Below are 20,867 nucleotides of genomic sequence, written 5' to 3'. Positions count from 1 at the left end.
GCACCGGGGGATGGGGCCGGAGCTGCCGGTGGGGCGGTGCACTCGGTGGCGGCGCCGCGGGACCGCGCTCCGCATCGCCCCCGATCCACTCAAGGCGTGGAGGGAGCGGTCTCAGGAGGCCGAGGAGGGGGGGTTCCCGGGAGGATTTTGGCAGTGCCTGGGCAGCAGTCATGTCCCTTGGCCCGACGGTGCCGCCCCGCGGGCTGGCAGGGCGCCGGTGTCGCTCGGTGCCGGTGTCGCTCGGTACCGGCTCGCTGTCGAGTCTCGGGCGGCGTCCGCACAGAAAGGATGGTACCGGGGAGCAGCCGAACTTGGCTGTCATCATCACAAAAGCGAAGTTTTCATTACCAGATCGCTGTGTCTGATGCTCCGGGGCGACAGGGCGAACGCAGCGGGAGGGACGGGGCTGGCCCCGGGGGACCCTCCGGTACCGGCTGCGGGGCGGGGGCCGCTCACCGTCCCCCGGTTCCCGGCGGGTGAGGCCCCCGAGGCATCGTTCAGCTCTCTCTCGTGCCCAGACACATTAAAATGCGCGAACTCCAGCGGTACTCTCAGATTGAGGTTTTTTTTTTTTTTTTCTTGCATATTGTCCGTGCGCACCGCTTTCTGTTCGGAACTCCGGCACCCTGAACGGGCTCGCAGGACGCGGTCAACCGCATTTCGCATTTTCATTCGCGCTACATCCATCCATCCACAGAGCTTAATTTTCCTCCGGTACACTGACATTGGGTGAAAAACGCCAGCAGTGAAAGCTGCTGGGCACAGTTATGCCTTAGGAAGCCTGGGTCTGAGTATCCAGTCCTGCACACACACCCAGGCTGCACATTAAGCTCTGAGTAATCCATCCAGTATCAGTGAACCCATTAATTCAAATAAGTTTAGAGATGTATGCTTTTTTCTGAAAAATGTATGCATTATGGCACACTTTCATGTAATGCTGATAAAATAATATATTTGAGTTTGGGAAGCCTTCTTGAATAAATTAATTGCCTAAGTTACATTACCTGAAATAGATCTGTAACTTCCCTCACTGCTTACATTTCATGCAAATAGCAGAATTTATGGAAAAGTCAAGATCGTTTTAAATAGTCTCAAAGGTTCACAGAGCTCATAAATTTCAGGGACATTGTTTTGCTTTAGAGGGATACTGCATTTAGATGTAATAAAAAGTACTTGAACTTAACTAATCTCTATTTCTTCATATTCAGTTCAGACATGTTGAATTGGCAATTGTTCTTGGAGGTGGAAGTCTTTTCAAAGCAGGCTTAATATCGTGTGACAAAAATTACCAGTTTGACTGCTTTTTTAGGTCATAATGAGGAACAGAAGTAAGTTATCAATTTAAAACACACTAAATACTAGGAATTTATCCTAAATATAGAAATATTATTACCTGAGTGCTCTGGAGTTCTCAGCCTCTCTCTTGCTGGTGGATAAGGCATGCACTGGTCTGACCATGGGCCTGGCTGTTTGAAGTGTAGATGTGAAGTCCTATATATTTGCATTAGGTTTTTCCATACCAAGTTTGCTTTTCTTGATTAAAGTTGATATTGAATCAACTATGATTGCCTGTTGTCTTAGGTGCTGGGGACATCATTCAGTGTGTAACATCATGGCATAGAAAATGTTGCTTTCAGTGGATGGCAAGTCTTTCTATAGCTTTAAATGCCAATAATAAGGATGCAGGCCTGAATCCGGCAGTGTGCTCCATGCAGAGCAAGACCAGGGTTGTGGGTCTCTGTGAACACCAAGGCCACCCACACAGCAGCCAAGATCCACATGGCTGTAGCTACCTAGGGCTTGACCACAAGCTGTGTCTGACTCCAGGTTTGTGCTGGAAACCATTCTTTGTGCAGCAGTGTGGTGTGGATGGGATCTTAACAGAGAGTTATTATAGTTTCAAAGTTTTTTGTTGGCTTTTTGCAGTTTGAGAGTTGCAGCTGTGGTAGGTGCTGTGGTGGGCATGGGGAGAAGAACAGAGGTTCATATGTTCACCCTGCTTTTCCATACCCTATAGCACTGTCACAGGCTGTCCTATGTGGAAAATGCAGCCTCCTTAGGGCCTTCAATAAATCCAGCTCCGTCTGGATACTCATGTTTAACATTGCATTTTGCTTAATGAGCTTGTGTAGATTTATAGTGTCACTACCTGTGACACCTGTAGTTTATTTATTTATTTTTAATAAGAAGGCCCCCGGGACCTGAGAAGAGTTTCCTGGTATAGCAGGAGCAGCAGATCTTTTCTGGTAGAGAAGTGGAAAGTCCTAAAAAGAATAAGGAATTGCACCAGGATTTTCTAAGTGCAAATCTCTTTCCTGATTTCAAAGTCTGGTTGTAGCGATACCTCTGAGAATAGTCATACCAAAGTTGATGCATTTCTGATAAATTTATAGGCTTTTGACCTGAGCTGTGATTTCAATTACAGCAGGCTAATGCTGGGACTCTCCACTTTAAAACAAAAGTTTGGATTGACTGACTGAAGCGTCCGTAGCCATCAGCCAAAAATAAGTTGGATACAACTTCATATCCAACACTTCCTCTAATGGTATTTTTTCCAAGGCATCTAATAAGAACTTCCATTAACAGTGCTATTGATGTTTCACTGATTGGTTTGATAAATTAGCCAGATTTATTCTCAACTCATTGCTAAATAATTAGTCATATTTACTGCAAAAACTACAGGTTTATGTTCAAATGATATATGTGTAGAAAGGAAAACAGCTGTAAATTACTTGTATTTCTGCTAATTTCTGGAAAGCTCTATCGAAGTTCTCAGACTTCTGTCACTTGAGTGCTGTGACAGGAATGAATGTGGCTCCCTTAATTCCACTTACAGAGTACAAAAATGAATATTTTTCATCTTGTAGTTTTTCAGAACTGTCCCGAGGTGTTGGACAATGATGTTTAGTGATCCTTTTTAGAAGGCACAACCATTTGGTAGTCACTGGACACAACATATTTGAGAAATATAATGTCCCTGTATGACTAGCTGGTTGATGAATGTTGCTGTCTTTGCAGATGAAAAACTGAGATAATTCCTCTAGGCATTACCTTTGTGAGGCTTCAGTCTGTTTACAAAAAAACCAGATGATCTACACCACCTGGTGCTACTTGCTGATCTTTGTGTGTGTGGAAGACAGACCTTTGAAATTTATAATCATTTTCTCCTGAGCCTTTTTTACTCTCCCAACTTGATGTCTTTTTAAAATTGATTTTAAAATAGAAAAAAAAGTGGGTTGTTGTTTGTTTGTTTTTTTACTGTATGTTGTTTTAGAATCTACTAGGTTCTGCTTAAAACAGGTAAGGACAAATGAAATCAGACTGCACTGTGTTGTACTCAATAAGGACATTATTTGGTAAACATTTAAATTCCATGCTCAGGATACAAACAAGGGCAATTGACTGCTGTTTGCTTGACTGTCTCAATTTAAGGAGTTGAATTTTTCTCTGTCTCAGGACCAGTTTCTGTGGTCAGCAGATAACTGACACATTCTAAAAGTACATCTGAACAAGGCAACAATGTGTTTTATTTTCCAGTGACTAAGGCCAAAATAATTTATGATTTTATGTCTTCCTTCATTGCTTTACTTGTTTTTCCCCCCAAAAAAGACTCTGATCTTGCAGTGGGAAAAACACTGATGGATTTCTGTGTCTGTCCAGAGCAGTGTTCACCTTAACGAGGTTTCATCAAGGTGAAAGGGCTCTCCCCTGCCCCACTCAGGTCATTTTGAGCTTGATAGGTCAGGGAGAAACTTGAACTCTTAATCATATACACACAACAGTTCCAGTAACTTGAAAGATTTAGTTGGGTGGTCAAGACTTTGTCCCCTGCTCTTGTTTGTGTTCAGAGCTGGGTCCAGGCTGAAATAAGTTCTGTTCTAGCACTTAATCCAAAGTGACTTTGCATTTTTCCTGCTTACCAATCTAACAGAAGTTTTAACTTGTTTTATTGTGGCACTCTGTCCAACATACTGGCTTGCAAGGTTCATCACAACATCAGAAACAGCAGGTAAAAAATGCCAATAAAAGTGGTGAAATAAGGTTATATTATTATGCCCAGAATATTTCTTAAAGAGCTATCATTTGAATCTTAGCTTTAACTTTTAAATTCTATTTCTTACTCTATATAGATGCCATACTGTATCTGTGCTGAATCCAGGAGGAAGGATTACAGACTTGTGATATCTGTTGACTGTATGAGCAGCAGCACAAGAAGCTTATATGAAAATGTATTAACTGTAATAGTCTGGAATATTGTTCAGGATTCAAGTTCTAGAGGAAAGCACAGGATGAGTAGTCTTTCAGATATTACATGTGGCCTTAATTCATTTTCTCTTTGCCTTGTGACTGTTTCGGTGTAGTTCAGTCATGTACCCGATTGTGGTGATTGGCACAAAAAGCCTGGAGCTTGCCTTCCATTTTCATTGCATTTTTAGTCTTCTGCTCTGAGCTCTGTGGAACAGGGGTGAGTAGAATCTTGTTTTTTAGTGAAATGCTTCTCATGTTAATTGAGAAGCATCACCGTGTATGACACCTTGTAACTAGTCTGTGTATGTACAGGGTCTCGGGTAGCTTGAGGGCGCAGTCATACACGTTTTTAAGTGGCTTCATAGCACATGAGTATTTCTCTGTGTATCTCAAATTTAGAGTGATGTGTGTCTCTTCAGAAAGTCACTTTCCTAATGCAGAAAAATTTACCAAGAGCTTTCCAGTGCTTTATCCACGCTCTGCCCTGGGAACCAGCCAGAAGCACAACCATGAAGTCTCTGCCAGTGGATGCAGGGGCAAGGGAATCATGCTGATGCTCTTTTGCTCCTGGTCCCCTCCCCTCATGGTTCCCATGCCATTTTTTAGTGTGTCTTGCCTGCAGAGCAGCATGTGGGAATCTGTGCAGCATAATACAACACCTGATTTTTTCAGCATTTAGAGGCCTCCACTTCCAGGTGAATTAAAGGGATTACTTAATGCAGTAAATGAAAACTGTGAAACAGAGCAATCTTTTTGGCTCTTCTGTGTTAAAGTGAATTGCAGGCATGCTGTAGGTTACAGATATTGAACATGCATATTGTATTAGCTGTTTTAAAAAATACTGTCAGTGTTTCTTTACAGCCTCTTCCAACTGAAAGAATTGCTTCAGGCAAGCTGTTTTTGATAATTAACAAGAGGGAGAAACTCTTTAAGCAAGCAGAGATGTTGTTTGATGTTATTCTTGAATTGGAAAGCCATCATCTTAGCATTTTTTAATAACTTGGGGGCATTCAGAGTTTACATGCATGTGTTACTGAGTCACAAACGTGAACACAGACTTTCTTCCCATAGTGCTAATAAGGATGAATGTACTGTAAGATGCCTGGAGGGGTGTTGTAGTTTTTGTTGTTGTTGTGTTCTGTTGTGGGTTTTTTTCGAAACTAACAGAGCTTTGAAATGTGCCTGACATACGGAAGGAATTGTAGGTGTGCAAGACTGTACTTCATATATTATGCTTTCTTTAGCATTACAACAGAAGACATAAGTAGGCTCACCTGCTGCTACACCTGCCTTGTCCTGCCAGCAGGGACCTGTAATTTGTTGACGCTGTCTTTGTAACTCATATAAGACCTGCGTCGTATTTCAGGTCAATGCATTACTCACAAAATCTCAGATGTCTCAAACTCTGTCCCTTTCCACTTTAATCATGCACTTCTTTTACGCTCCACTCAGCTGCATCGAATAATGTTCATGAATATAGGATAGTAAAAAGAACAATGCTGATGGTGACTGATGATGATAAATTACTGTATTTATCCATTAGGAAGGACACTGGATGACCTACAGATCTAAGACTGAAGCTAAAAGACCTTTTCTAATCTTTCTTAACACTGTTGGCAACAGCCACAAAACTTATTATGTATTATTTATGTAGAGAATCTGTAAATAGTTTTGACCCATTCTAAGATAAAACAGATAAGATAAAAGCCCTATGACATTGGGAGGATATTGCCTCAGAAAATCAATTAGGAAGTATTAAACAATGGAGGTATTAAACAATTTAAGGAAAATAATGATTCTTTGAATGCTTTTGGGGGATTATTTTAGACTGCCTGGGACAGTATTTGCAATTTGCACTGCTTTGGGGAGGAAAAAACCTACATTTCATAGCTTTTCAGAAAACAAACTGGGCAAATGTGAGAGTTTTATTTTTGAGAATATGGGGAGAATTCCAAATGCCAGTGGGAAAACCATTAAACTTTTTTGAAATGCTGGGCAAGTGCAAGAAAGTAAATCAAACAGTGCCAGTGCGACTCATTATTCGTTGCCCATGTTTGTTCTCTCCGCTCCTGACAGCGCAGAGGCTGCTGACCTCCTTTCCTCCCTTCCCATCCTGAGACCTCAGAGGCTGGTTAAATCAAAGCATTTAATATATATCAGGGGAGTCTTTCAGAGCAAGGATTTGAGCCCAAGTGCACTTAATTAGGAGTAATGGTGTGCTGCAGTTTTGAATCTTACAGAAGAGCTGTTTAAATCGAATTGTCTAATGACAGTTGTAAATAAACACAAAATGCTTATAAAAATTGGGTGACCTGATTTAAAAACCATGCAGTTCAAGAAGATCTTCTTGGTAGTTCTTGTTGGAAATGCCCTTTTAGCAATTCCCACCTTATTTGTGAAGAATGGTGCAGTATCTTGGTGCAAATAGCCACACAAAAAAGATCCTACTGAAAAGTTTAGTCAAGGACCTTCTTGTTCTAGGGCACAAATAACTGTATTGGGTAATTAGATGTCATAAAGCGTAAATATAAGTTTAAATCTTGCGGTAAGAAGCCCACAATGTCAGGAGACTTCGAAATGGGTGGGTAGCTCCAGTTCAAGGACATTAGTTGCAGAAGGTTCTTTTTTTTTTCAGTACAGAGATTCCTTGTATTTTAACACATCAAAGATATGTTACCTTTTGGTCCCTGAGGTGACTGAAAGTATTGCTATATCTTGGTCCATTCCTAAGTTGCTTATTTACGTGGATTTTCTCTCTGAAGTAAGGAGGATTGCTTATGTGAATATTGTCTGCAGGACTAATCATGTAATTTGTACTGTAATAATTTTTATTATATCTTGGGGGAAAAAGTCCTTTAGTATACAGTAAAATGGATTGAGCTGTAGTTCTTGAGATGTATGAAAGGCAGTTATCAAAATGTTGTCACAGGCCTCCAAGGTTTTTGGTAGTAATTTTTCAGTTTTGTGGAATATTTTCAAATTCAAAAGGACAGAACTATAATGCTAAAATTATGTGTGAGACTCTGAAAAGTTTCCTGAAGGCAGTGTCACTTTATGCAAGTTGTTTGTTCACCTGTTAGAAGAAAGATGGGGTTTATACCTATGCATAGTATATACATTTTCTTGTATTTCAGAGCTCTCTCACTTCTTACCTTCAAGTTTTTTTATATTTTCATGTGATTCTCCCTGTGATTCCATGTGATAGAACAGGTTGCCCAAAGAAGTTGTTGATGTTCCACCCTAAAAGTGTTCAAGGCCAGGCTGGATGAAGCTTTGAGCAACCTGGTCTAGTGCAAGGCTGGAACTAGATGGTTTTTAAGGTCCCTTCCACCCCAAACCATTCTGTGTTTCTCTTCTGTACCTTTTTCCCCCAGCTTCTCATCCTTCATATAATATACACAGAGTTTTCTTAAAAATCGTTTTCCAAAGGCCCCTCTGCCTTTACCAATGTCCTATTTCTCTTTATAAGCTAAGCAACACCATGTCATCTGTTTTCTCACTTTTATTTCCCCATTGCTAATCATTTGAAGAATGTTGTCTCATGTAAATGTATGCCTGGCATTTGCCAACAACAAAAGAGGAGTCTCAGAACAGAAAACAGTAATATATACATATATAATGGGTTTATGTGTTTGGATGCTTCCATTGTGATCACTGATTTCATTACGTACTGGGAAACCTTTATCTTTGAGGTCATGGAAGAGAATAGAATCATGGTAAGCAGGAGGGTCATGATCATCTGTGTCAGCTGCTTGAATGGTGTCTTTAGTGGAAGAAATGGAAAACAGACAGGCGTTTGATAGAATTTTATTTTGTTCACATAACTTCACACTTTTAATTTCCTATCTCATAACATTAATGACATTATTATACAGTAAGCTTGCAGTTTAAGAATGCACTAGTCAGAAAATGAAAATTGAGTAATCCATTTGAAATACATATTAATATGTCAGGAAATCTGTGTTCTCACTTCTGGTCTCTATTTGTAGTCTAACCATAAACAGACACTAGCAGAATGTTTTGGATTTCATGGTAGGGGGCATGATCTTTGTACAAGAATTTAGGAAAAGGAGGGTCTTTCCTTTTTTTCTCCTGCTATAGTTATCTGCAACTTAGAAACCCCCTGCTTATTCAAGAACAGGAAAAACTCCAGGAGAAATTGCTTTAGTGTACTAACTCTGTGAGCAGCACAGCCTTGTGCATCAGATCAGGAGATGTCATTTTACTTTTTTTACATCCTATACACCAACAAAAGAGTCTGCTATAGCTGTCTCACTTCATACAACACATATGGAGAGATCATAGAATCATAGAATCATTTAGTTTGGAAAAGATCTTTAACATCATCATATCCAACTGTATGATAGATAATTTCTGAAAGAAGCATATGCAGGGCCATATATCATGTCATTCAGTGTTTAAAGAAAAAGTAAGCTACTTCACTGAAAATGTCCTTTTCTTGAAATCTGGTTACTTCTCTTATTCTGACCTCTTTTCTGAATTGTTTTTACTTAGGGTAAAAATAATATGGTGTGGATTTATGGATACCATAAAAATATGGTATCCAGCCTAGCTGGGGTTTCAGATTGGGCTGGATCTCTTTGTTCTAAATCCAACCAACCACCAAAATAACAACAAAGCAGAACAAAGCAAAAAAGCACCAACCAACCAACCAACCAAAAAAAACCCTCCAAAACCCAAGAAACCCAAAGAGGTCTCCCCCTCAAAATTTTGTGAGTTTTCCTCTTTATCCTTTGCTTCATTCAGGTTTTCCTTTATTAAATATATTATTTGTGTCTAGGAAACAAACAGTCAAGTACATTCCTCTTAAATCTTGCCTTATTTCTGAGTGGGAATAAATTCCTGTCTAAAATGTAAGCAAGACGAATGCAATGAAATGCCAGCTTTTGCTTTTCTTCATCTCACAGGGTCCAGCAAAGCAGACTTGATAACTTTTCCTGGGATGAAATGGTGCTTCAGTAAAGGACATTTTCTCTTCCCTCTTAAAAGGAAGAATAGTTTCTGCCAAAGTAATGCATTGAAAGGGTAAAGTAAATAAATGTTGCTGTTAATATCTTTTAAGGTACTGTAACTTACAGAGTTGTAATTCTCTTAATTACCTATTGCCTTTCTTTTTGTCAGATATACTTGTCCCACCTCCTCTGCAGTGGGGCAGGAGAGATCCTGAATGAGTTTGCTTATTGCTCACCTCTAGATGAGGGAATGCTTCCACTGGAATAATATTCTGCAAGTGTTTGCATGGAATTATGTCCTTTGGCACTTCCTTGGCCTGCTGTGCATTCAGTATTGCAGTACCGTAACTCCTGGGTAAGCCCACAGTAGCATTTCAGTTTGGATCAAAAACGTACCAGTGAAACAAATCCTGATCGTCCCTGCTGAACTTTGGCTTGCACCCTGGAGCAGCTTCAGAGTGTTTCAGAATTGGATTCCTTTAGCATGAAACTAAGCAAGCTGATGTGCTCCAGGAGCACCCTTGGGGTGCTCCAGCTGTCCGTGGGTATGTGGTGCCCAGGATCAGATTAGAACTGGTCCATGTAACCCCCAGAAACACAGAACTTGTGGAAATCAGGTCCTTAGCACATGTGGCTTCTCTCTCCAGTTCTGCTGCTCTCTCACTGTTACACAGCTTTAACAAACATAGAAAGTGATGCATAAATGCATGTATTTAAAAGCAACTATATGATTTGTTTGTTTTTCACTTGTTTTTGTTTTTTTTTTTTTTTATTGCAACACTGGATTTGTTTCTTACATGTTTGGAAGTATTTGGTTGCTATTTTTCAAAAATACCAGCCTTTGTTGCCTCCCCAGTCAAGATGGAAATACACTGACACAAATTAATGGGTTGCAGGTGGTGAAGAGGTCTCAGTTTCACTAGAGAGATGCTTGTGAGGACTGCTCAGAATGTTGAGTGTGGGAGAGAGAACAGACAGAAGGAAAGAAAAGAAGTATTTCTGGAGGTTTATAGATCGTACGATCTTCTGTAACTGAGATTTTTTTTTTCTAGTACTAAATAGGTGGATGTATCTGAAAGAGTGCCACTAACTTGGGAGAGGATGGGGATTAGTAAATTGGAGATTAAAAGCCCTTGTTCTGTTCTTGGTTGGTTGCAAAATTTTTGTGTGCCTTAGGTGGGTCCTTGAAGTCTGCAATTTCAGAAGTATCATCAGAGTTTGAGGTGTGTTGTTCCAGGAATTTGAAATGTCAGAGTTGCCTGTGATGGACAAAAATACCTCCAGTGTATTTGAGATTAGTTAACACTTGGGAAAACCTGGCTGCCTTTTCAAAGTGTTGTCGAGCAATACAATAGAGAGGTACACATATGGTGGTCTGTTAGTAAGACAGAGGTTGGTAGTCAACGCGAGTCTAAACTCACCAATACATGTGAATTCATGTGAGGAAAACACTAATATTTAGATTTAGGAGTATGCTCACAATCCAGAGGAGTTGCAGGAAGATGGTGTTATTGGTGGTTTGCTGAGGTTTGGGATTTCTGCCCTGAAGGCAGGAACCTGAGACGATGAAACAGTGATCACAGTGGTTGTCATTTAAGGTGCAGTTACTGCTCCCAAAGTGTCACACTTCCATAAGACTGTGTTTGCTCTGTCAGTGGAGCAGCTCCACTGTGCTAACACATGTGCTATTCCTGCTGAGGGGTTATGGCAGTTTGTTAATACTCACCCTCAAGAACATCTAAGCAGCCTGGAAGTTCCAAGTGGAAGGTTTCCTGTTTATCTCAGTACATATTTCTTCTGTGCTTGGAGTTTCACATGAGAAAATTTGTGAAATCCTGAAAAAAAAAAAAGACTATATTAGAAAATGAGTTTAAACTGATTTTCTTGTGTGATGCATTCTCCATCCATTATTCTAGAAAATACCCTTAAATTGTAAGTAAATACATACTTTTGAATGTTGGGTATGTTTGAGTATAGCTTTCAATGATTGGCTCAAAAGTGGTGAACTGTGCTAACTTTAAAGCAGCATTTTATAAAAATAAGTCTATGGTTTTGGGTAGAATTAGTATTCCCTGTTTGTCTGACCCCAGCAGATATGGGCTGTAAATTCCTGGCTGTTCTCACTGCCTGCACAATCCCATGTGACTCAGCTGAGCAGGATAGACTCTTAACCACTCACCTATTTTTAAGTGATCTATGGATGCTCAGGACCCAAGACTGAGTGTTGCTTTCATACCACTGTGAGTCTTTCCATCATTTCTAGGAACTTGAACTTGTACTGGTAATAAGGAGAAGAGAAGCAGCATGCAAAATTGTTAGCAAATTGCAAAATATGGGAGAAAACCAGCTTTTTTTTTTTTTTTTTTTTTTTCTTGCCTGTGTTGCACAAGTACAGTATGGAGTAATGAGCCATAGTCACATTTACATGGAAACGACTTCCCTTAATGAGGGGAATGGCATTATCTATTTGACTGTAGTGGATTTCCATTAAAAGCAGGACTTCACCACATTCACCATCAAAAATATTTGCTGACCTGAGCTTGGTGGAAACAAGGTACATAAATAGGAGGGATGGATGAGCTGGAAATCTGTGGCTTTGACCAGTTAAGGGAGAAAACAGGCATAGTGTAGGAGCAGAAGTGCATTCCAGGTGCTGGTCTGTGTTGCATTCAGGTGTCCTATCTTGCACAAATCATAATGAGAAATGATAGGTACAAAAAATGAAAAAAAAAAGAAAAGAAAATGAAATAAGGAGCATATTTTTTAAGTCAGGCAATTTAACCCTTGGACTAGATATGCTGAGGTAAGTTTTGAACTCTTCACCTTTTGATGTCTTTGAACAAAAAATGGTTTCCAGAAAGATGCCCAGGCAAAAATTTTTGGTCCTTGGATAAAGGCAGTATCCCAGGGAAATGTAATGGCTTGTAATCTACAGGAGATGAAGTGATGGGGATGTCTTGGTGAATCAGTGATTTACTAGTAGTTTTACTATTGTTGATAGTTGATATAAATGAACTCCTGTGAGAACCCCCTCCCCACCTTTATTAGAATCATCTCTCTTTTTTTTCCCTTTCTACTGCTTGACAATGACAGAAAGTTGCTCCTTTCCTTTTTATAAGCTACTGTAAATCTTTGTTGTAATAGCAAAGGAATAATGTGTTATCTTATATCTGAGCTAAAGAGAACTTTTCCTGAAGAGCTGCAGACTGAAATATGAAATTCTACTGGTTTCCATGCAGCACTTGACAAAACTTAATCTATATTTACTTTTGGGACAGAAATCTGCAGCTATGACTAAGAAAAGGATTTCAAAGTCTGTACTTTTGCTGCATGTGGTCAGCATTCATCCATGACCTGGCCTTAACTCCCATTCCAGGGCCTCGATCTGGCTGTCAGTATTATGCAAACTTCTTTATTTCTTTTTTTTTTTTCTCTTTTCTCCCTGAGAGCTCAAGAATTTTAATTATATTGCATCTCACTTGCTATAAAAGTTGGTGGTTTTTTTTTTCCTTTTTACTGCATGGGCTATTGCAGTGAAAGTGACTTGATGTGTGTCTTCCTTATGAATATGTAATATGGTGTTTCAGTTAAAGCAGGCACAAATATACATTAACACTTGTTTTGTAGCTTCAGCAGGTACACGTTTGGCTGTCCAGATGAGTAATGTCCACCTAGCTCTAGTGGAGTGACTCCATCTGTTTGGTGTACCAGTTATTCTGCAGCTCAGGGAGGTATTTTCCTCCCAGCAAGTCTTGGTATATTGGGACTTGCTTTTGAGACCGAGCCAAATCTAAAGCATTGTTTTGCCATATTGTCTCTCTCTTCCTGACCCTGCACAAAGTCTGTATTTAAAAGTATTTGTAGAAGCAATGCTTAGTCATTAAAAATGAGTTAATTGTTTCTACAAAGGCTCTTGGATTTAGCTGACAAATTACTGGGAGGCTTTTGCCCTTAAAGGGTTTCTCGAGGTTCTTGCTGAGGAAAACGCTGTGCTTTGAGATTAAATTATTCAACAAGTGTTTTTTAAAGTAATTAAAGCTTCTAGCATTTAATGTTTTATGTATGCAGATTAAAAATGAAGGTTGCTTAAATCACGACAAAGGGAAGTTTATTCACACTCAACAGACGGTAATGTCTCTTTTGTGACTGGTGGAACACTGTTGAGCCCACTTCATTATATTGAATATTGAACCATTATATTAGTGCAATTTTTTCTAAGTGATGGCATTGTTTAAAAGTGGGCAGTAGAACTTGATGCAGTACAGCCCTTGCTGTGCTAAGTAATGCAGAATATTTATTTTTCCGTCAAGTATCTGATTTATAGACAGTTTTTCAGCTTGTGTTTTTGAAATGGCCAGGTGAGCTATACAAAACTCAACAGGATCAAGAGGCAGAGCAAAGTAATGATTTTCTTGTTGGAAAGTAATAGACATGCCAGTATAGCATGTAATAACAGCAGGTTTTACAGCGTGATGCAGAACAGCAGGAATGTGAAGCACATAGGTTACATAAATTATCTGTGCATACATTTCTGCAGAATTCTAGGTTACAGTAACTCATTGATTTATTTTTTTCCATTCTTTTTTCCGGTTACTTATAGTTTCAGTGCATGAACTCCTTCAGCCCTTTAAAAATGTTACCCATTCTCTTTCCTCTGGAATGAGTATCTTATCCTTTGGATACATATACTTACTGTTCAGGAATCAGTGAATGGTCTTTGAAATCTAACAGCAAATCAAACCTCACCAACAGAGATGGTGTGTTGCCTTCAGTTCATTGTAGTAAAGCTGCAGCACTGCTTTGTCCTGAGAAAAGTCAGGCTTGTTTCAGTTCCTCTAACAACTCATTATTCTGATTTATAGTTGTCCATAATTTTTACATATTTTATATGGATACAAACAGAGGCACACAGACACATTGTCCTGTGTGTCTTGTGTTTTCATTTCTGTACTCATCAGCCTATATCATGCGTTGTCACACTTGCCCCTCTGATTCCTCCACAGTTTCAAAAGTTAAAGTCACCAAAGTTGCTCACAATTATCTGTGCAAAGCATAGAATAGGCAATGTATCATTTCGGGTTAGAAAAGCCCCAGTTGCTGGAGAGAGACATGTCAAGATTGTAAATCCTTTAAATTTCGTGGGCACTGGAAGGCTTTGCAAACCCATCAAGTAAACCAGTGGTAACTCCAAAATATCTTCAGAGGCCCTTCATCAGTTTCCACTGGTCCTGCAGAAAGCATAGAAATAGGTGTTTCTTAATCGGCAAAGGTTTCACTTTTTTGTTCCACTGGGACAGAAACTTCCAGATGATATTAGTAGATTTTTTCCATGTGAGAAAAAATTCTACCTTTGAATGTTTTTTTCCTGCCTTGTATGAAGTCTTTTTTTTTGATCAGGTTCCATTGGAGAAAGGGAATGTTACGATGGAGATAACAGTTTCATGTTACGAATGCGTTTTCAATAATAAGTCTCTTGCAGGTGGACCTCGATGAACCAGTGACACTGCAAAATGTTTAGTTTGTTTTTTTTTCCCTTTTTGTTGTGTGCTGTTTTTCTTGGTTATTCCTGTCCATGTGACTCTTTTTGCTACCAAAAAAAATTTCTTAGCCATTATCATATGAACCCTTCATTCATTTACAGATTAAGATTTTTAGTAGTACTTAAGAAAAATACTTCTACTTTCTGATCATGTTACAGTCTTCTGAGACTTAGAGGTGTCTGTAGCTTACCTTGAAGTGTTTGGAAACAGCTCTTTATTATCAAGATTTAACATCATTTGTGAAAAATCAGAAGTTAGTCAGCTTTTAAGATAGTGCCCAAAGGCAATGCATTCAGCATGCAGCCTTCTCTGATGTTGGTGAAGCATGAAAGTTAGGAGTCTCCAGAGGTTAACCTCAAGTATAGAACTTCTAAGTAAAAACAGGATGGGGAGGCTACCAGGAGGTTAATCTGGGTGAGGGTGAGTTGTTTTTACCAAGGAAAGCCTGTTCCTTTATGGATCTCTAAACCAGGACTCTTGGTACAGAGGCACAGAGCTCTGAATCTGTCAGAGCTGCTGAAATATCCCATCTTTTCTGGTGTACAAGGTTGTAGGACATTTCATTATTTCTCTTCAAAGTAGCCACTGATTTTTTGAGGGCTCAATTCTTCAGCTACATGGCACCAAAGACTTCGTTTCCGTGTTTTTGTACTTCAGCAGTTCCAGTTTAATTCTCGGAGAGCAGATGGTTTCAGTGTTTCTGGAAGTTTTATTTATATTGTGACAAGGCTTCAGACCTCATCCAAGATTGAATTGCTATTGGAACATTGAGGGAAATGAAGGCATTTTTCTGAAGTCTAAATAGATAGGATAAGTATCAAGTGGATGAAAATTAATACCGTTATCTCCATTTTCCATTTTTCTATTTCGGTTTTTCTAAAACAGCAGTGAATTGCTGTGATTTGACAAACCTACCAGCAGTTTGCATCGGTTGTCTCTGAAATGGGGACAGTGTCTTTCCATACAGAGGGGAAGAAGGGAGAGGAGAATATTTCATTTTCTTGAATTGATTAGATTTTTTAAAAAATCACTACATAAACAGAATATTGACAAGCAATCCCATCAAGTTGGAAAAGAGGCAGTAAGTTTGCGTATTGGGAAAAGAAGTAGCTGCAGGGTATTCGTGTGGCTTGGCTGGAAAACTTTACCTAGAACTTTAGGATTATTTTCATGGTGACCTTTCTTGCTGAAGGACTTTTGGTGAATATTAATAATTCTATGCTTGTAAGGAATTAATTGAGTATCTTTAACATACCATACAGTGATACCTCAGACCTACTGCAGTCTGTGTTATAATTATTTGTGTATACTCTCTTGGAGAGTTCATTATGAATCCACTGTTGGTATCTTGAACCCCAGTGTAAGTTTGAGCCACGCCAAGTGTTGAGTTGTTGTGGTTTTGCTTTGCTTTAGTGCTCCATAACCTTGGGAGTCAGGCACCTGAGCATGGACCATTGAACTTGGAGGCTGCAAAAAGTCTCTGGAAACAGGAATTGGAAGGTAAAGCAGTTAGTACTTCTGAAAAGGATTGTGAGTGTATTCATCCCATTTCAAAGCTATAACACTGACTTTTTCTTCTCCTCTTTGGGTGCATGCCCAAAGAGTCTTTCAAAAACTTTTCAAAGAGTCTAATTCTGGGAGAAACATTATAGTTTATTTTGGGTTTTATTATTTTGCCACAGACCAAGAGTAGCCTTTTTGTGCCTGGATTTATGATATGGGATATGTATAAAAGCTATTTATCGTCTGCTATTTGCCCCCAGATTTTTCCTCTTTTTCTTTTGAAATACACTTGCATCCCTGGAAGTTGTGCTAGTGCTTGCAGTCAAGTCTGGAAGTTTGGGGGCACCAAACTTCCATCTCTTGTGATGCTGAATGAAACTGCACTTGAATGAAATGATACCTACCTCCCAGGACAGTGTACATTTTGGATAGTGAACACTTGTGATGCAGTGGGAAATGATACAATGAAAGGTGCTTTGAAAATGCGAAACGTTGTGACTGTTTCCCAGAATACAGAGCTTCGCACTAGAAAGTGCTCATAAATGTGTAGCTGTTATTGTTGAGATTTACCTAAGTTTTCACCTTGGGATATGTGTTGTGTAAATTCAGCTGGAGATTTTGTCAACATTTTTCTTGGAAATTAATGAAACTATGAGTAACTCTGCTGCTAAGAAGAGAGCTGTATTCTAATTCACCGTGCTATGGCTTTGAAGAAATCAGCCTTAAAGAAGTTTTTCCAGTCTTACAAGATACTGAAGTGGTAAAGCTGTATGTGATCCATATTAACCCTTGTTTCTAAGCAATATGGCTTAGAGCAAATAACCCTTTCCTCTAATCACCCCTTACCCTCTGCAGTGTAAACCGATCTTGGAGGGTGCAGCAGAACAGTGAGTAAAAAGCTTTAATCCAGTCATCCAATCCCTGAACATTAAGCTAAAGCTCCAAATCCCATTTTCCTGTTCAGAAATGTTACATAATAAACCCACCAGTTGTCTGGATGTAATCTACCTCTTGCTCCCGTGCTGCTGGTCAGTGTGAAGGGCTCCTGCAGTGGCATACAAGGTTGGATCATGATAAATAAAAAAGATACTGCAACAGTTTTTGGTATTTTGTTATAATTGAAAAGGCCAGGGATCTGGGGCTGCAGCACATGCAGCCAGGGCAGTGCAGAAGTGTAGTGTCACAGGTGCTCAGTGTCAACGCCTTGTAATTTAGGTATCACCTGGTACAACAGTTGGGAGCCTGTGGTGGTGTCACTGTGTTGCCTGTCACCAGCTTATTGCAGGCACAGCGATTTCTCAGTCCCTCTGTTTCTGGGTTGGAATAGGGTGATTTGCCACCATTTGAAGCTGCAAATGCTGATATAAGGGTGCAGAAAGCTATCACGATCCCAGATATGGGGTAAAAGCTGGAATACTTTATTGAACATGCAAACTCAATTTAAGGGTCTTGGGGGCTGGACATGTTAATGAGGAGGACGCTTTATGATAATTAGGGGATGGACTATGTTAACTAGGGGATTACACAAGTTTCTATTATGTTACACAGTTGATTAATAATTTCCCTTAACCAGGATTACATGGAGGGGAAGAAAACAAAGAGGTTTCAACATGGTCTGATAATTTCATCTCAAAGTCCTTCCTTATCCGGCTGTAGGAGCCAGGTTAATCCACATGGTTGTACATCAAGAGGTCTTGTGAGGAAGGTCCAGTCCTTCAAATTAAGGGATTTCTCTCAGCCTCTGTTGCCCAAGGTTTCCTGTTTAATCCTAGCACTTCCTTTTCTCTTAGTATCTGAATTTCGAACTGCAACATGCTGAAGTGTGGTTTCAGCTCTCCCAGCCATGGGAAAACCTGAGAAGAAAGTCACAGATGGATTTTGCAAACTCATTGCTCTGTAGTGTGACTGATCAACATTCAGAAATGCTAAATGCTCACAACATTCTGCCTGAGGTACTTGGGCTCCTGAAAACCACTCTAAGGCAGAAATTATTACAAACCGGTAGACAGTAACCAATTTTCACACCAGTGTAACAAAGCCTTTTCGAATAATTGCATGAAAATACAACTTTGAAACATGTATTTTCTGTATTTCTAGTGCTATTTATCAGATACGCATCAAGTAGTTAAAATTAATCTTCATTTCCAAATTTCTTTGAAGCAAAACACTATGACTCTGACTACATTATTATTAATCCCTTGAGTTTGCCAACATGTGGACATCAGAAGGGATGCTTTTTTGCTTTGATTGGGTTTTTGTGCAGAGGAAACAGCACATGCTCTGTCCATCTGCTTCATTAAACTGTAAAACCAATTTAATTTTGTAACGTTTTAATGGATAGGCATTAAATATTTTGTGGATCTTGAGTAGCCGTCTGGCTTTTCTATTTTTAAATCACACTTAATCTTCTGTTCCAGGTTTCTGGGTTGCTTTTTGGTTCTTTGTTTTTTTTTTTTTTTTTCCTTTTAATTTGAAAGTCATCTTACCTGACTTTAAGCCTTTAGATGAAGTTCTTTAATCAGCAGGGAGGATGAGACAAATTTTAGGTATTTTAACAGAACAATTCAGGTCATCAGTGTTTTACTGTTAATTATAGAGGGTAGCCTGGGTGACTTTACTCTTAAATTAGATGCCTACAGTGATGGTGAAATGAGTCTGGAGTTACCCTGGTGAAATGATTTCAGATCCTAGTACAGGCAGGTTAGATCTCATATACAAAAATTCTTTTATGTTTTTTGTTCATTGCTATTAAAAATACATTCTCAGAATCAATTTTTATGAACATTTCCTATGCATAAAACATAGCAATGCCTCAGCTGGATTTTTCTTCAGATGTTTTCCTGCATTTCCTTTTGAAACGGAGAGCAAGCAGAAGTAGCTTCAGTGCAAGGAGGAACTAGGCAAGACTGTCCCAGCCAGCAAAGAAAGGGGGCTTGGTCTGCAGTGCCTTTGATGCTGTGATGATGTGAGACTGCTGACTCAGAATCACAGGATCTGCTTCAGGGCTCATCTGTACCCAAACAGTGCTGGCATAATTCCAGGGATTTATTAGGGTTATGTCATGATTTCAGTTGTCTCAGGTTACTGGTTCCTAGGGGAGAAAGTGGCATTGTGTCAGTGTGTTCTGGTGGCACAAAATGTAAACCTTAGACAAAGATGATTGACAAAGATTAAGATTCTGTAATTGGGAACTTTAGAGAAAGTTTAAGACCTTTGTGCTGTGTGTTTTTTTAAAACAACCAGCGAACTCTTCAGAAAAGTGTAGTGTGGATCAGTATAAACCTTGGTTTTTCTGTGTAACAAGAGCCTTAGTTAGTTTAGTAAAAATGACATCTTACTTTGAGTTGTTTACTAGCCTTGTTCTTGAGGGCATTTTGCTATTGTGAGTGCAGGGAACATACAACATACTGATCTCTCTGAGGCTTGAAAAGTTCCTGAACATGCTTTGAGATCCACACTTAAATAGTATAGTACAAATGATACATTTTTCACTACTGAAATTTAAAGGAATAATTTGTTCCTTATGCAACATTGCCCAGGCTGTTAGTAGGCTTGTTTTATGTTTTCACTGTCACATAAAGAGAGTGGAAATCACCGTCATAGCAACTATATGGCTTTAGAAGGGAAAGATGAAAGTGTTACCTCTCTCCTTATACTATCAGCTACAGAACAGGTGTTTTTTCTCCCAAGTGCTTCTTGAGATAGAAAGCTCTTTTCCATTACATTTGTGTGCATTCTGTTGGGATTCAAAGCCAGGTCCACCCTTAGGTGTCTTAAGTCAAGAGAACTGGTCTGTATAGACCATGGCAAAACATAACTCCAAGCAAGGAAGAAAAGAGGATTGAAATACTGTTTATCGGTGAAGGGAGCCAAACCCTTTGCCCTGAACTCTTACCCTGTCTGAATGGCCTCACTTGTTGGCATCAAGGTACTCTGTGTTGACATTGCTGCAGCCCTTAAAGGAAGGAGGTGACAGCAGTGAATTATTTCTGACCTCCTATTGAATAGTATTTTCAACGGAAAAGATCAGCAAAGAGAACAGGCTATATTGCAGAGTCCTCCTGACTTCCCCTTTCCTTCCACACTGTGTCTCCCTGTGTTTTGTCTTGCTGGAAGATAGTGTTGTGCCTTGCTTTCCTGGTGCTCTGACACAGGCGGGCAACTGCCAGCCTTGTTAGGGGCTGCACCACTCCCTTGTAGGAGCACATGACGAAAATTTGTTTGAAGAAGTGTGGACAGTGTAAAGGTGACTATTTCTGCTACATGCAGGTCTGTAGAACAAGCAGGGACATCATGGGATAAAACCTGCTGCTCAGGAAAATCCACTGGATTTGTGCTGCAGCTGTCTTGGAGGGTGTGAGCAAGTTGTGGGGTGAGAACCCAAGACCCTGGGCAAGCCCTGCTGCTCAGCTCTGGGTGAGCCGTGGGCTGTATTTGCAGGTTGAGGATGGAGCTGGGTCTCTCAAGAGGAGTGCAAGGACTGACACCCCAGAAACAGCCCTGGATAAGCACAGCCCGCCTCAGGGAGCATGAGCAGCCATCTAGGAAATGGCATTTTAAGAAACTGTAAAATTAGCAGTTGGAAATAATTGCATTGTGTCTT

General features: G+C 39.8%; 1 protein-coding gene across 3 annotated transcripts in view; it reads left to right on the top strand.

Annotated features, from left to right (window-relative positions):
- DPP10 (dipeptidyl peptidase like 10) overlaps positions 1-20,867 on the top strand; it is a 477,295-nt gene that overhangs the window by 214,543 nt on the left and 241,885 nt on the right. Inside the window, exon 1 of one of the 3 annotated variants that reach the window (XM_039382115.1) lies at positions 463-561. The exons of the other annotated variants lie outside the window; for them this stretch is intronic. Within the exon in view, the coding sequence (XP_039238049.1) occupies positions 529-561 (33 nt within the window). The 5' untranslated portion in view covers positions 463-528. Of the gene's footprint in view, positions 1-462; positions 562-20,867 lie in introns of those variants that run through there. 3 annotated transcript variants of the gene reach the window in all.

The sequence above is a fragment of the Pipra filicauda genome, unplaced genomic scaffold (genome assembly GCF_003945595.2).
Source record: "Pipra filicauda isolate LSUMZ 115617 unplaced genomic scaffold, ASM394559v2 scaffold10_size6260569_pilon, whole genome shotgun sequence".
In the NCBI taxonomy this organism is placed as follows: Eukaryota; Metazoa; Chordata; class Aves; order Passeriformes; family Pipridae; genus Pipra; species Pipra filicauda.
The sequence above is the reverse complement of the archived record's forward strand: the minus strand, read 5'-3'. Positions and strand labels throughout refer to the sequence as shown.